Consider the following 15,920-nt stretch of genomic DNA (forward strand, 5'->3'; position numbering starts at 1 on the left):
CTGATAAAATTCCCTGGATGGATAACTGAAAGTCATGATTTTACCCCTCATGACAAGGTCGTATAGCCCGCAGGCGAGACCTATCACTGGCTAGCTGACCAAGATAAGTCAATTGAACTCTGAAAGTCAGATTAGCCTCCTCAACCCTAATTAACAGGGAGCCTATCCATAAAATAGGCACGATCGACTGCTAAAAATCACATACTATCTAAGTTATGTGGTTGCACTTTGAACTGAAAATAACTACGGTACTGTGCTCTATTGACTAAATCTGGTCCATCAGGGTCTGATACTCTATATGTAACTGATATTTCTATATTACTATTTTACCTTCATTTTAAAATAACAATAACACTGTAAAACTGATCTGAATAATCTGAAAATCTTAATAACTGACTGAATATTTAATATCTATATATCTGAATATCTGTTTGAATATCTGAGTATCTGGGTGTTATTATTCTAAAATCATGGTATTCTGAAAAATGTTGAAAAGATATGTTTTTGTACGTGCACTATAAGTCATGGTATCTTGGAAATACTATAAATCATGTTTCTAAATATTCTATAAAATTTCTATTTGTATGTATATTGAAAATTTATCATTCTATAGAACATGTATATTCCCTGATATTTTCTACTAAAATACTGTAAGACATGATATCCGTAACCTGTAGAAATACTGTACTAATCTGTTATAAGCCCAGGCCACACAATTTAAATAAATAGATTCACATGCTCTGAAGTCTGTATCTTCTATTATACAAATATTTTATGATTTGAATAATAATCTAGTAAAACATATAATTTTAACTGATAACTATACTAAAATTTTCCTAGCATAGCATATTTCCCTTACCCGACTATTTGAGCACTAACTGCTATTTACAATCTCACACGTGTGACATTTATAATTTCAACTTCCTGAGATAATACACATATAATTTCCCAATCAAACAACTGAATTCACCTAAATAATTATCACATACATATTCTCCCCAAACCCATATGTGCATAATTTTTAGACTATAAACCATGTATCATTTTAGCTGGGTTCCTGAAATGTCTCCTATTGGGGTCCCCAAAACACCCTATTTCTGAAAATATAATACCTTGATTTTACTTCAAAAAACTCCAGTATATTCTCATATAATACAAAATCTAGGCTCAAATGAACTTGGTAATACTAACAATACCCAAATACTCTACTTACCCTGGTTTTGGAATGGTTCCCAAACTGTTCAAATTGAATTTTCGCTCCAACTAGGTTGTATAGAATCTCCCTAGGATTATCGTGGTAGCTTCTAATCATCGAACCAGTGAGAATCGAAGCTGAAAACCTTGAGAGAAGGAGGGAGCACCGACTTTTAGAGAGAGAAAGTGAATTTGGACGAAATTCTGGTTGAAAAATGAATTTTTGGCTATTTATAGGTGGCTGACCACGTGGCCTCGTCGATGAGCCATGTCACCTCATCAACGAGCTCAAGAAGGGAGTTCGTCGATGAGCACATAACCCTTGTCGAGGAGTTTCAAACCCTGAAAAAAGCCCCTTGATAAACTCTCATCGACGAGACACATGTCCACGTCGACGAGCCCTAGAAGACTGTTTTTCAATGAGGACCTACTGCATCCGCCTTCAAAAATATTTTTTTCTTTCTTTCTCTTATTATTTAATTGCTATAAATTCTTCGAGTCTCTACAGTATGTGATATATTTGGGGTATATCAGTGTATATTATTTACTATGATTATTGTTTAAAATTTGAATATATGCTAAGTATGATACTTTATTAATTTGGAAGGTAAGAAAACAAAGTACAAAGTTGTATATACATAAGTACATTAGTCTTATAGGAGATAAATGTTGAAAATTAAACTTGAGAGTGGCAGCAACCCCAATCCACCTTGGTTGAAATTAAGATAGCCACCTCCACCAACCAGTTGAAATTGTTGAGCTACAGGCAGCCACCTCCACCAACCAGCCCATTTCTGTTGAAATTGATTTTCACCTACCATCCCATTTGGATCCAAAATTTGACTACATAGCCATCACGCTGGAAGAAATGAAAAATCTGGAGACCATGTCTATAGAAGAGCTCGTAGAATCTTTGCAAACTCACGAGCAGAAGGTGAACAGAAGAAATGACGGTAAGTCACTGGAACAAGTCCTACAATAAAAACTATCTTTGACTGATGGGAGAAACAAACAAGGGACGACATCACACCAAGGACGAATGTGAGGTGAGGATCTCGCAGAAGAGGATCTGGATATATTGAATCCAGAGGAGGAGGCCGATGTGGACAAGGAGGACATGGACAATAGAACAATGTCCCATGAGGAAGAGGACGTGGAAGAATAGGTGGTGGTTACAACAATTGTCAAAATATGGATAAAAGAAACATTGAGTGCTATAACTACCATAAGTTTGGCCACTATAGCAATGAGTGTTGGGGGCGACAACAAGAAAAGGTTAGCAAGGAGGCTAACTTTGTTGAAACTGAAGATGTAGCTGGAGAGATGTTGATGCTAATGCCTCACAGCTCAACCCAAGACCAAAGTATTTGGTTCCCTTATTATGGAACCATAAACCATATGACTAGTAGAAAGAACCTATTCATTGAACTTGATGAGAAAGTTCAGGGGGCGATTTCTTTTGGTGATCTCTTTAAAGTCTCAATCCAAAGGAAAGGAGATGTTCTGATCAAGAGGAAGGCCAAAGATCACACTTTCATCTCCAACATCTATTTTGTGCCAAACATGAAGACCAACATCTTAAGTCTTGAACAACTTGTGGAGAAAAGCTACTAAATTAGCCTTAGAGATAAGCAAGTGGTGATATCAAACACTAGAGGTAAGAGATGTTCTGATCAAGTGAAAGGCCAAAGATCATGCTTTCATCTTTGACGTCTATTATGTGCAAGAAAAGAATGTTTGTTGACCTTATAGGTCACGCCCGGTTTTGATTATGACAAATACTAATTGTTTCTAATGAGTGTTTAAGACTTTGTGCAGGAACCTAAACTGGTCAAGATCAAGATGCACGTAAAGCAAGTGAAGATTGAAGATCATATCTCATTGTATTGTAATATATAATTCAATCATTTGGTTTGTAATAGTAATTAGGGCTTTGATTGTAATAATTGCATGCATTGCCTGCATGATGTAATGTGTAAGCTCAAACTGAAAATAACCTTAGAAAAGACCTCAGGGATTACCGGTCGATCGACACCAGATTTTTTCGGTGTCTTCAAAAGGACCCAGAAATGATCCTAGGACACTCACCTTTGCACTCATATATGTTAGGCACTTGAATAAGGTGTTTGTGAATCAAAACAGGACCTAAATGCACACTTTGTGCACTTTCGGTCAACCGGCCTATGTAGTTCATTCTGCCTCGGTCAACCAAATTTGGTCTGGTTCAACCATTTAACCACAGCCCGATCGACCGAATCCTTACAGTTCATTTGACCCCGGTCGACCAAACTTCCCAGGAGTCAACAGTTTGACTACCTGATCGATCGAGCACAAAATGAACTCCAACTCTCTAGTAGACCGAGGGTCCTCGAGAGAAGTCCCAACAGTCTAGTTGACTGAATCACTTAGTTCAAATATCCCTGGTCGATCGAACCATGCAAGTTGGGAAAATCGCCTCCCCTGGTCGACCAACCCTAAAGTTCAAAGTTGGCCCGGTTGACCGAGCCATATGAACTTTGGTCGACCAAAAGGTTTTTGGTTGACCGGGTCTCTCGGGTTGCCGTGAATTTTTTACCATGGTTAAAATTTTAAAACAGGGCTAAAATGGCTAATACATCATTAAACTTTTCCAATAATACCAGTCTTGTCCTTAACGGTAAAAATTCTTGGGGTGCTTATGAATACCCCTTCATTTGGGAAAATTAGCAACTTGATTAGCATACAAATCCAAAAATTTTCTCTCAAGCAAAACTCTCACTACTATTTCTACACTCTCTAAAACCACTCAAACTTACCTTCTTCAATTCTCTATATCATCTGTAAACGTATTGAGTGTTGGTATTAAGAGGTTTGCTCTCTCGTTGTTGAGTGTTTGAATCTATTTTTATGAGAGCAAAACCTAAGTATTCTTAGGAGGCTTTACTCATAAGCCTATCCTAAGAAGACTTGCCAAAGCTTCTGAGTATTGCACTTGTATTGCAATATCTTAGGAAGCTTGTATTTGTTTTTTGGATTGAAAAACCATTTTCAAAACTTACTCAAATATCTTGTGGGATTTACATTGATATATTTGTAAAAAGATATTTGTGTTAGTGATATTAACCTTTGTTGCAATATTTATTCAAGTATACATATCATTTGCTGAATACAAAGATTACATCTCTTTTGCAAACCAAGCATACACTCTATTTACGTGATTGATATATTCTGCTTTCTAGAATAATTGAAACCTGCGTAATATCTTTGTTTGAGCACCTTGATTGAGAATATTCTAAAATAAAAAGATTGCTTGTTGGTACGCTCATGCATTCACTACACTGATAGAAAATACATTTGAGAGTAGAACTATTGGACCACACTGAGCTTACATATTAAATCATTTGTCGTGTTTGTGATTGAATGCATTTGGGTACAAATCTGCTTTACATGAAAGCATTTTTCTGTTGTACTATTCGATTGTAAAATTTGAGTGTTTCCAAGCGTGGCCTGAGGGGGTGGTAATCCAGCCTGATAAGGATTGGTGTAAAGGTTGAGGTCAGCCCTGTGCTAATTGACCTGGTTTGTATGGGTGCTGCTCCACCCGTTTAAGTGAGCAAGTTATAGTTGTAATCCTTGTATTTGTTAGCCAAGGTGGAGACGTAGGCAATTGGCTGAACCTCAATAACATCTCTGCATGTCACTTTTACTTTACTGCTTTCTGGTGCTTGTGACGTTGGTTAAATTGCTTTATTTAAATTTTGGTATATTTACTTTACTTGCATTAGACTATCCTTAAGGTTGTGAACATACTAGTGTTAGAACACTTACTAGGGATTAAATTTAAAAATACCAATTCACTCCCCCTCTTGGGATCACGGTAAAGCTAACAATGCCAACATCTTGAGTATCGTACAGCTTGTAGAGAAAGGCTACTAAATTAGCATTAAAGATAAGCATATGGTGATATCAGACACTCGAGGTAAGCTCATCACTCGAGTCACTATGACAAAGAATTGGATATTCTCTCTTGCCATCCATCATGATATGCCAAGATGTCTAAGCGCAATCATCCACAACAAATATTGGATGTGGCATATGAGGTTTGGACACCTCAACTTTGAAAGCTTGAAGCAGTTGGGAAACAAGAAGATGGTGAATGACTTACCCAACATCTAGCATCCGAATGAGATATGTGAAAGTTGTGTTCTGAGCAAACAACACAAAAATATCTTTGGAAAGCAAGTCAACTAGAGAGCTACCATACAACTCCAGCTAGTACACACATGTGTGTGTGGTCCATTGAAGTCGTTTTCAAATAGACAGAATGATACTTCCTCAACTTCACTGATGATTATAGCAGGAAGACTTGAGTCCACTTCCTGAAAATGAAGTCAATACTGTTTGACAAATTTAAAGTGTTCAAAACTCTCGTGGAGAAGTAGAGTGGCTATCACATCAAGTCACTCCGATTAGACTAAGGAGGAGAGTACAAGGAAGAAGCTTTCAAGGAAATCCTTAGGCAACAAGGGATTCAAAACCACTTCACGCCGACCTACACTCCCCAGTTGAATGGTGTAGCTGAGAGGAAGAACCGCACGATCCTTAACATAGTCAGGAGCATGTTAAAGGATAAGAATGTGCCCAAAATGTTTTAGGCAAAAATAGTGTTATGTGCAGTATATATGCTCAATAGGTGTCCTACGAAGAGTCTTGATACAAAGACACCATATGAAGCTTGGTGTGACGCCCTGATTTTTTGCACCATTTATATATATATATATATATAACATATTAGTCACATATTGGTCACGTCAAAACCCTTATACCATTTAAACATAACCTGACCCGAAAAGGGTATCGGGTACACAGTCATTATCATATTCACAAACCTAATAGCAGAAGTCAATATATACATAACATAGTGAATACACATACCATAATACTAAACCATCCATATATACATGTCTAACACCTTTCCAAAAATAATTAAACTCTAGGGGAAATACACATCGCTAGTTCAAACACTCACCCTGACGAAGTAGGGTATCAACTCCCCTCTATCTTGGAGCTCTATCACCAGGTCTATCTCGGTTTCCTGAAATATTTAGATGATTGGGTGAGACACATCTCAATAAGACGGAATAAATTATCTACAGCGTGTGGCAATAAGAGTTTCATAATTTTATTATGTTCTCATTTAAGTGATATTACCATCTGAAAAAAAAATATACCAATTTTTACTCATAATCATATAAATATAAAAGACAAGTGTTTACAAACTTTAATTCCATTTCTAACTCATTCACATGCAACCCATGTTTACCAGCAAAGTTTCCAAGAATAAGGAAGATTATCTGCTCATACAAGTAGCTTCCCTCTGCCCTAATACTGTTTGTATTCTTACCCAATTAACTAGGGTTCGGCTGCAACTGATACATATCAGGGCACTCACCTTACTCAGTAAGCCATTAGATGGAGAGTTTACTTCACTTTAGTTAATTACATTATTAACTCACGCTCTTCCATTTCCCAACTACATCTCATTATCCAACCCATGAGTATTCTCGGCAATCAGTACATCCACGTTTGTAACTCATGGCTGCCCTGTGGATATTACACCACACCATGCTTCACCCCATGGTTGAGATTGTGTGGCCCGAAGGTTGGTTCTAACTGCAGTTGGCCAACCCGGATAGATCGAAATAATCATGGCCCAAAGGCTAGATTTAACCGTGGTTAACGAACCCGCTTAGATTAAAATAATCATACCATATACTCGTCTGTAATACGAATGACCTGCCATATACCCTGATCCATACTTAGGGGGCAAAACAACCCTTCACATTGTCTCATTAGAACTGTCATGCCACACGCTCCACGAGTCCGTGTGGTTGCACTAATCACCACTAGCAACAGTACCGTGCTCAAAATCACAATCCATCCATTAGGGTTTTCATTTCCACATCTCATTATTCACATTCCTCACTCACATTCTAGTATCCACAATTGCAGTATTTACATTACAATTTTCACAATTTCATATTCACATTTCTCATTCACATTCCAGTATGCACATTGCCATTTTCACATTTCCAGTATTCTCATTTCAAAATTCACATTGCAAAATTCCTATTGACCTTATTGGTCATATCTCGTTTTCATTAGGACCAATACTTTGAGATTTAATGGTTAATGCGTTTGTGTGCAGGACCAATCGAAAGTATCATACGGTGCATAGACACGGCACATGAAGTGAAGACCTGAAGACTCTGTTTATGTTGTATTGTAATTTAATCATTTATTTGGGTTTGTAATAGTAATTAGGAGAACATGGTCTATAATAATAATAATTAATGCCTTACTTGCATGGTACGGTGGATAAGCTCAAGACCATAGATGGACTTTAGGAAACACCCTTTGATCGACCGACACTAGATTTTTTCGATGTCTTCAAAAAGACTTTGAAATGACCCTAGGACACTCACTTACGCATACACATGTTTGATCATTTGAATTAGGGTGATTATTGATTGAAAAAGGACCAAAGCACAAAATGTGCACATTCGGTCGACCGAACTACCATGTACAAAATGCCCCGGTTGACCGAACCTGGACCAAGTCAACTAGTTCACCACAGCCCAATCGATTGACCTATGCAGTTCAAAATGGACCCGATCGATCGAACCTTGTCCGGGTTAATAGTTTGACCTTAGCCCAGTTGACCGAACTTGCCAATTCATTTATACCCAGTTGACCGAACTCCCATGAAGTCAAAATATTGACCACTTGGTCGACCGAGCCCAAAATGTACTCCAACTCTCTGGTCGACCGAGGGTCCTCGGGAGATGTCCCAATGGTCTAGTCGATCGAACCATCTAGTTCATTTCTTCCCGATCGACCAAATCACACTATTTGGAAAAATGGCCTTCCCAGTCAACCAACCCTATAGTTCAAATTTGGCTCGGTTGACCAAACCATATGAACTTCGGTCGACCAAAAATGTTTCTGGTCAATCGGACCTCTCGGGTTGCCCTTAATTTTTTACCATGGTTAACTTTTTTAAATGGGGTTAAAATAATTAAATTGTATTAAAACTTTCCTAATAATTTCAAGTGTGTCCTAAACGGTTATATTTTGGGGGAAGTCTATATATACCCCCTCATTTGGAATAATTAGATATATATTAGCAAAAACACACAGCAAATATCCTCTGATTCTCAAAAGCTCTATTTCTCACATCCAAGCTTTATTTTTTCATTCTTACTAATCCTCATTGCAAATCTTGCTAAGTAAGAGTGTTATTGTGAGTATCTAGTTTAGCTTACTCTCTCATTTGTTCTAGTTGATTGATATATATATATATATATATCTATATTTTATCCGAGAGTAAGCTTGAAGTTTTTCTTGGAGACTTCATTAATAAGTCTTCCATAGGAAAACTTTGTAGAGTTTATGAGTTTTGCATCATCATTGCAATACTCAAGAGTTCGTATTGCTTTTTGTTTGTGAAAAAAATTTTAGCAAATCAATTTCAAATATCTCGTGTGATTTACTTTGAGAAATATTTTATTGAGATATTTGTGTATACGCAAAAAGATCTTTGTTGAAATATCCTTTGATTTATTTTATCTTCTTGAACACAAAGATCAAATTATTTTAGAAATTAAATCTGAATATCTCTTGAGCCTTATATATTGAGAAATATCATTTGAGATATCTAAAGTATTGCTATCATCTTTGCTTGAGCATTGTGATTGAAAATATTGTGTGATACAAAGATAGCATTATTTGCACTCTCACACACTAATTGAAATATTTGCATAATTATTTGAGAGTAGATACTTAGACAAATCCTATCTCTTAGTAGTGTATTAATTACTTTGTGCTTAGTGGTACTTAACCAGCTTAGTGTAAGAAGCATTTCCTTGTATGCAAAATTATATACACATCTGTTGTATTTCTAGGCACAGGCCTGAAGAGGGAGAATAGCCCTGCAATAGTCCTAGAATAGCTTAGACTCGGTTTGGAAAGCTAGGTAACCATCCTAGTAAGGCGTGTAGGTTGAGGTCAGCCCCACTAATTGACCTAGTTAAGGTTGAGGTCAACCCTATGGTAATTGACCTGATTGTAATCGGTACCGCTCCACCCTTTAAGTGAGCATTAGTGGAATCTTTGTGCTTATTAGCCAAGGCAGGGACGTAGGCAGTTTGCCGAACCTCGATAGCATTTCTGGGTGTCGTCTCCTTTACTGCTTTATTGTGCATGCTTGGTTAATCGTTTATTGCAATTTAAATTCCATTGTATATTTACATTGATTTATTTTACATGCATTAGATTGACCTTAGGCTTATATAATACTGTTGTTAGAGAATTGACCTAAGGGATAAAATTTTAAAATACCAATTCACCCCCACCCCCTCTTGGGATTGCATCAAAGCTAACAATTCTCATTTTCAATATTCACAATTCAGTATACACATTTCAGGATTCACAATACAATTTCCACATCTCAATATTCATATTATATGATTCACATTACAATGTTTCACATTCTTATATTCATATTCTAGTATTCATATTTTACATTTATATTGCAGTATTCACCTTGCAATATTTCACATTCTTATAAATATATATATATTATCCCATTTCGTGAATTTCCACATTTCTCCATAATACAAATCATATTCTCATATTTCCCCATTTATTATGGAAAATATTTCTATAATCATATTTCATATTTCAAAATATCACAATTTAGTATTACTTAGATGCCACACAATTTATCTGATATTCATATCGTAATAATTTCAAGCAAAATACCATATGCTCAATTTCACATATCAATTCAAATAGTAGTTCTAAAAGTACTGCTATAATTTATTTCCCTTACCTAACTTACTGAGAGGTCCACTAATACCCTAAATCATACACTCCTCGGCATTCATAGCTCAAAAACCCAAAATTCACATTCACCCCAAATTATTTAACTCAACTCTCAGAATAATTTTCGTTTAACACTTTCTAGGTTTTGTATACCCCAAATTAACATTAAAACTCTAAGATACTCTACGTACCTTGGTTTTAGGATGGTGCCCTGGAACCCCAAACTGAAAATTTGCTACGCTTAAGTTGTAGAGAATCTTCCCAGGACCCTCGTGGTGGTTCCTAATCATTAATTCAGATTACAATCTAAACGAAATTGTAGAGAGAAGAGAGAGAGAGTCGTGGGTTTGGAATAGAGAGAGAGAGAGAGAGAGAGAGAGAGAGAGAGAGAGAGAGAGAGAGAGAGAATTTGTTTTGATTTTAGAAAATGACTCACGAGATCCTCTTATCTCGCCTACTATAGAGAAAATCGTCGATGGTTTTCTCTGACCATCAGAAAACCACTACTGATTTTCTATTTAACCAATTCAATTTTACCATTTACCTGTTACCAGCCCGCGATAAAATTCCATAACCGTCGATGGTTTTCTTTCCACTACATGGTTTTTTTTCCACTCCAGAAAATCGTCGAGGGTTTTCTTTGCACTTCACAAAACCGTCGCAAAATTTCTCCTCTCCCAGCCAAAAACCTCTTTTTCCCAATTTATATTATTATTTTATTTTTCGGGTCTCTACACTCGGAGTGCTCACATGCTCATTGTGAGTCATCTTAGAGTGTTTGGTTCCATAGCCTACGCCAATTGATCCCAAAAGCAAGAATGACAAAGTTGGAAGACAAAGGAGGGAAGTGTATCCTTGTTCGATACGGCGACAGTACCATGGGATATCGACTCTACAATCTCATCAACAAGAAAGTCATTTTAAGTTGATATTATATCTTATAAGTGAATGAGTATGAGATGGAACATAGGCTACCTCCAATTATATAATTCAAACTCAATATTAGCCTCCCCAAAAAATTATACCATATAATAAAAAAGATAACATAATAAAAACATAACAAAGAGAAAAAGAAAATCTCAAGAATGCATGAGTTATGTCTTGGTTTATGAGTGTATTTCAGTTGAATCAACCGAATGGGATATTTTCAATTCAACTCTAAAATTTAAATTCAATTCAAAATCAAATTTATAATTGTTGAATTTGAACTTAAGTTGCCTACAAGTTCTTAAAACTTCTCAATTAAGATCAATTGCGTAATAAAATAATATTAAATAATAATATACAAAAAACACATATGTCTGTGTACATATGTATAATGTATGTATGGATAGAACATATATAATATATCACGTGTAATATAAAATATAATAAAATGATGCAACATGATTAAATTTTATAAAATTGTCAAGTAGTATTGTGAAAATTGATTTTTACTCATCAAAATACTTGAATAGCATAGACCTGAGTCAAATGCAAATGAAGTCAAACCATGTAGTGAATCGAACCGAAATAGTTTATGCTTAGCTTCACTCACTCGGCAGGGAATTACTTTGAATGCATTTCCAAAAATACTGAATACTATTGAAATAATTAATTAATTCAAACAAGCAGCCTAAAAAGCAACATAATATGAACTAGACCAACTTAGTTAGTAAAAATGAATACAAAAACACTAATGAGGATTCTTGCACATAATGTTTGAAATTAATTAATCATGGGGTGTTATATTAATATTTGGACTCATTACTATAAGATTTGCATTATTAAAAATCACTGTAAAACACACTTCTAAATCTTAATGTAATATTTTTTAATTACCAACCAATTGCAAAACCAAAATTATCTTTGAAATAATAGGAGATACCCCAAAAATGGTATCCCACCAATTTTGGAATGTTAACTATTTTTCGAAGTATAACTAGTCAAAACACGGATAAGAAATGGAAGAAAAAATTTAAAAAGAAATCAATAATTTTTTGTAGTTGTAAATTAAATAGTTGCTGTATAAATTATACACTATCATATCTTCATCCAACAGTTCACTCGCCATGAATCCAATACTCCATCAAACTTTCTTATCCCATCTTTGTTGACTCTCATTTTGGCAATTTCCAAGGCTCATATTTTTCATTGAACTATTTTGACCACTACCTCCCGCTATATTGCATATTGAAACGACTATTTTTCCTTGGCACAAATAATCTTATGTGTACAAAATATATTGCCGGAGGACCCAAATTCACTCACATGCTTAATGCTCAACAATATCAAGGCTTTAAGAGGAAGGTATAATCTAAATTTTTAATTCCACGTGCAACACGTGTCTCACACTAGGACTATAAACATGAGCATTTGAATTAAGAATGCAAATATTGTTCTCAGTTTGTAACCAAGTAATGACCGAAAAGGATGATTTCATTCCTACTTAAACCTTATTTCGTTCCTACTTATACCTTATTCTATTTTTCATTCCAGTCCCATTAATTCCTACGTGCCTTAGATGCACTGAGTTACATCGGCCGCCAAAATGAATTACACAGCCGAGCAGTCAGTGGGCTTGAAGGACACGGTCCTCGCCTTGAGATCATACCCCACCAAGAAGTTCATTTGGGCCAAGTTACCGAAGATGGCCAAGCTTGTACTGGAAACGAATGTGAGGCACACAATGTCATCCGCTATTCTCACAAATGTGTTCAATGGTTTCAACTTCACGTCCGCGCCGGTGAAATGCGCAGTGATGGCCGGAGCATCAATGTCCTTTTGAGTGCTGTAGCAAAGTGACAGCGAGCCCTGTGGGTCTTCCACCCGCGGCAAATCAATTGCCTTCGCCACTTCCGATTCCAACCGGTCGTAAAAATCCGTCGGCAAAATCGTCAAGGTCGTCCCCGAGTCAATGATGATGTTGCCCTCTTCCACGGCTTTGTTGGAACCACCACCATCAGAAGACGAAGAAGACAAAGAAGAAGAAACAAATTCAACGGTTTGGTCTCCCACGCTAATGGATTCCAACGTAAGGTAATAGTATGTGCTTGGTGATTTCGCAACTATGCGAGTAGAAACCGCCCCGGCGCCTGTGACTGCAGCCTCGGCGCCGAAGTTCATCGTGCTGGATCCCGTGGTTCCGATGGGCAAAAGGCAGTAGGAGAACTTGCCGTCGATGAGGGATTCCATCTGGGAAATGGCGGAGTAATCGCCGCCTCCGAGGCCGATGATCCCCGACCCGTTCTCATCGAAGGTCCCGTCGTTGCTGTACCCGCACCCAAAAATTGTCCTGGGGAGGGAGACCGGCCTGCCATCGGTGGTACCCAGGGTGATGGTGTCGGCGGAGAGAGTGCCTATGGAGTAGGATTGGTCTCCGTACTGCACGGTGTATTGGCAGACGCTGCTGCTGCAGGAGGCGCTGTCGAAGGAAGTGCAAGCGGTGGACTGGCAGCCGATGGACTTGTAAGTGGAGGATTTCTTGGGGTTGAACAGTGGTGCTTTTTGCTTGTAGCATTGGGTGCATGGGGTGCACTGCGTCCAGATGAGGTCGCTGCCGGTGTCGGCGATGCCAAGGATCTCGGTGGGTGGCGTACCGAGAGATATGTTGAGAAGGTATTCTCCGTTATTGACGGTCACCTGGGAAAGCCCACCGGAGGCTGCGTCCGTTGTCGAGACGGCGGCGGCTAAGCGGTTGGCGCGATTAATGGAACGTCGCAGGGCGTTGCGCAGGCGGGCAAAAGGAGTTTCTGAGGGATTGTAGAAGGGAGAGCGAGGGGAGTCTCGGGGGATGAGCTCCACGCTGAACCCAGCCCTGCTGCTACTGCCGGACGTGGTCGCCATAACCAAGAGCGCCACTGAAACTGCAAGCGCAGCGCAACTGAAGGAACGAAACGACGCCGTCACAGAACCTGCCATTGTGATCTGTGATGGTGGTGACGAATCGAGGAGGATAAGGATGCACCGGTGGAGATGAGTTGCGTCTGTATATATACAGCCAGAGAACGAAGGGACTCCTTCATGGTCGTTGCTGATTTGTATATTCTTTGTAGAAGCATTAATGACCAATCGAAATTCTGCTAATCATAAAGAGGCAAGTTTGCGTAGATACGCTCACTATTGGGTTTATTTCCATTTTAAGTGCATTGATTCTCATGAATCATTGGCTATAATATTAATTTCTCAATTAATAGGGCGAATCATTTGGCCGTAAGAGCATTAAAACAGCAGTCTCTGCTCCATTTATAACTCCAAAGGCATACAAAAATCCAGCTAGTCTTGCCATAACAGTTGAAAGTCCCTGGAGCGGTGGTGCCAAATGGTATATATTACCATTTTTGCGTACATTTAATTGAGGAAATGATTCTTATGAATCATTGGAAGCAAATATTCCTATTCCTAACCTGTGCATTTAATTAATTCAATTGTCGTGAATCTAAATAATTGTTTTCCAAGAGCATTTAAAATTAACATTTTAACGATTTGGATTATATTTGGCCAGAAAAAAATATTTTTTAATAGATGAAAATGTATGAAAAAATCCTTATTAGAATTATTATTATTATTATTATTATTATTATTATTTTAAAAGTCACTCCTGCAAAACTTAATTAGGTAATTACTTCAATGCACAATGGGATAAGAACAGAATCTAGCTAGGAATAGTCATTCTCTAGCTATTTCTGATTAAGAGTCGCTAAATATAGTGCATTGTCATTTGTAATTGATTATTTCCTTATATCTATATTATTTATTCAAATAAATCATTGTTATTGATATCAAATTTAAAAGAACCAATTACGATGTCAACATTTTGTGACTTGTATAAATCTAACTTAATCACCCTTAGACATTTTAGTATCGTTGTGAATAGGGAAGGTAGACTTAATTTCAAATTTAAAGGCCCTTATACCCTAAAGCACTCCTTTTAAAAATGGTTGTGACACTTACTGTAACGCCCCGAACCCGAAACTAGGCGTAGTGTTATTTGATATATATATATATATATATATATATATATATATATATATATATATATATATCTCCGATATATTCCACATGTATCTGATATCATAATACCTGACTCTATATCAACTACGCAGCGGAAATAAAGATATTACCTCAATATTATACCAAAGTTTCTACATCTATATACAACTCAAAACATAATCCAACATCCAGTATTCCCAAATATTCACAATACTGAAAACATAAATATATTACAACCTAAAAGTTTAGCCAAAGTTTATACCCCCTCTCTCTACAAAAATGCTACAATAGCCCCGAACTCTCTAAGCTCGATATTGTGGAGGTCCTGAAAAGATAAAGTTCAACTATTGGGTGAGACACATCTCAGTTAGGATGAAATACATTAAAACAGTGTGTGACGAACATGAGATTTGTGTACAATATACATATATATTCATAAATTTCAAATAAAAACATAATTATAAAATCATTCTCTGCTCCTATTCAAACACATGTAAAGTATTTTACCAACGAGAGTTCCCAAGGATTGCGGTGATTACCCACCCATACAAATAGCACCCCTCTGCTCTGATACTTTAAGCAGCCTACGGTCACATTTGAAGCATATCAAAACACTTACCTTACTCAGTAAGCCCCCAGGTGATTAGTTAATCTCGTACTCACACATTCATACAAAAGATTACTGGCTGAAGTTCCCGAGAATAGGGAAAATTACCCGCCCATGCAAGTAGTTTGCCTTTGCCCTAACACGTTATGCAGTCCATAGCTACATCTGATACCTATAAGAGGCACTCGCCTTTCTCAGCAAGCCCTCAGGCGAAGAGTATACCCTGCCCCAAATTCATGTCATATGATACTATCGTATACAATACATTTTACTTTACTCTGTA

General features: G+C 37.2%; 1 protein-coding gene across 1 annotated transcript; it reads right to left on the reverse strand.

The window, feature by feature from the left end:
* Window positions 1-12,313: 12,313 nt before the first annotated feature.
* LOC131157731 (aspartic proteinase CDR1-like) lies at window positions 12,314-13,997 on the reverse strand. Its single transcript, XM_058112076.1, has one exon. The coding sequence runs from the start codon at window positions 13,957-13,959 to the stop codon at window positions 12,595-12,597; it is 1,365 nt and encodes a 454-aa protein (XP_057968059.1). The 5' UTR covers window positions 13,960-13,997; the 3' UTR covers window positions 12,314-12,594.
* Between the last annotated feature and the right edge of the window lie 1,923 nt (window positions 13,998-15,920).

This window comes from Malania oleifera, chromosome 6 (genome assembly GCF_029873635.1).
Source record: "Malania oleifera isolate guangnan ecotype guangnan chromosome 6, ASM2987363v1, whole genome shotgun sequence".
Taxonomy (NCBI): Eukaryota; Viridiplantae; Streptophyta; class Magnoliopsida; order Santalales; family Ximeniaceae; genus Malania; species Malania oleifera.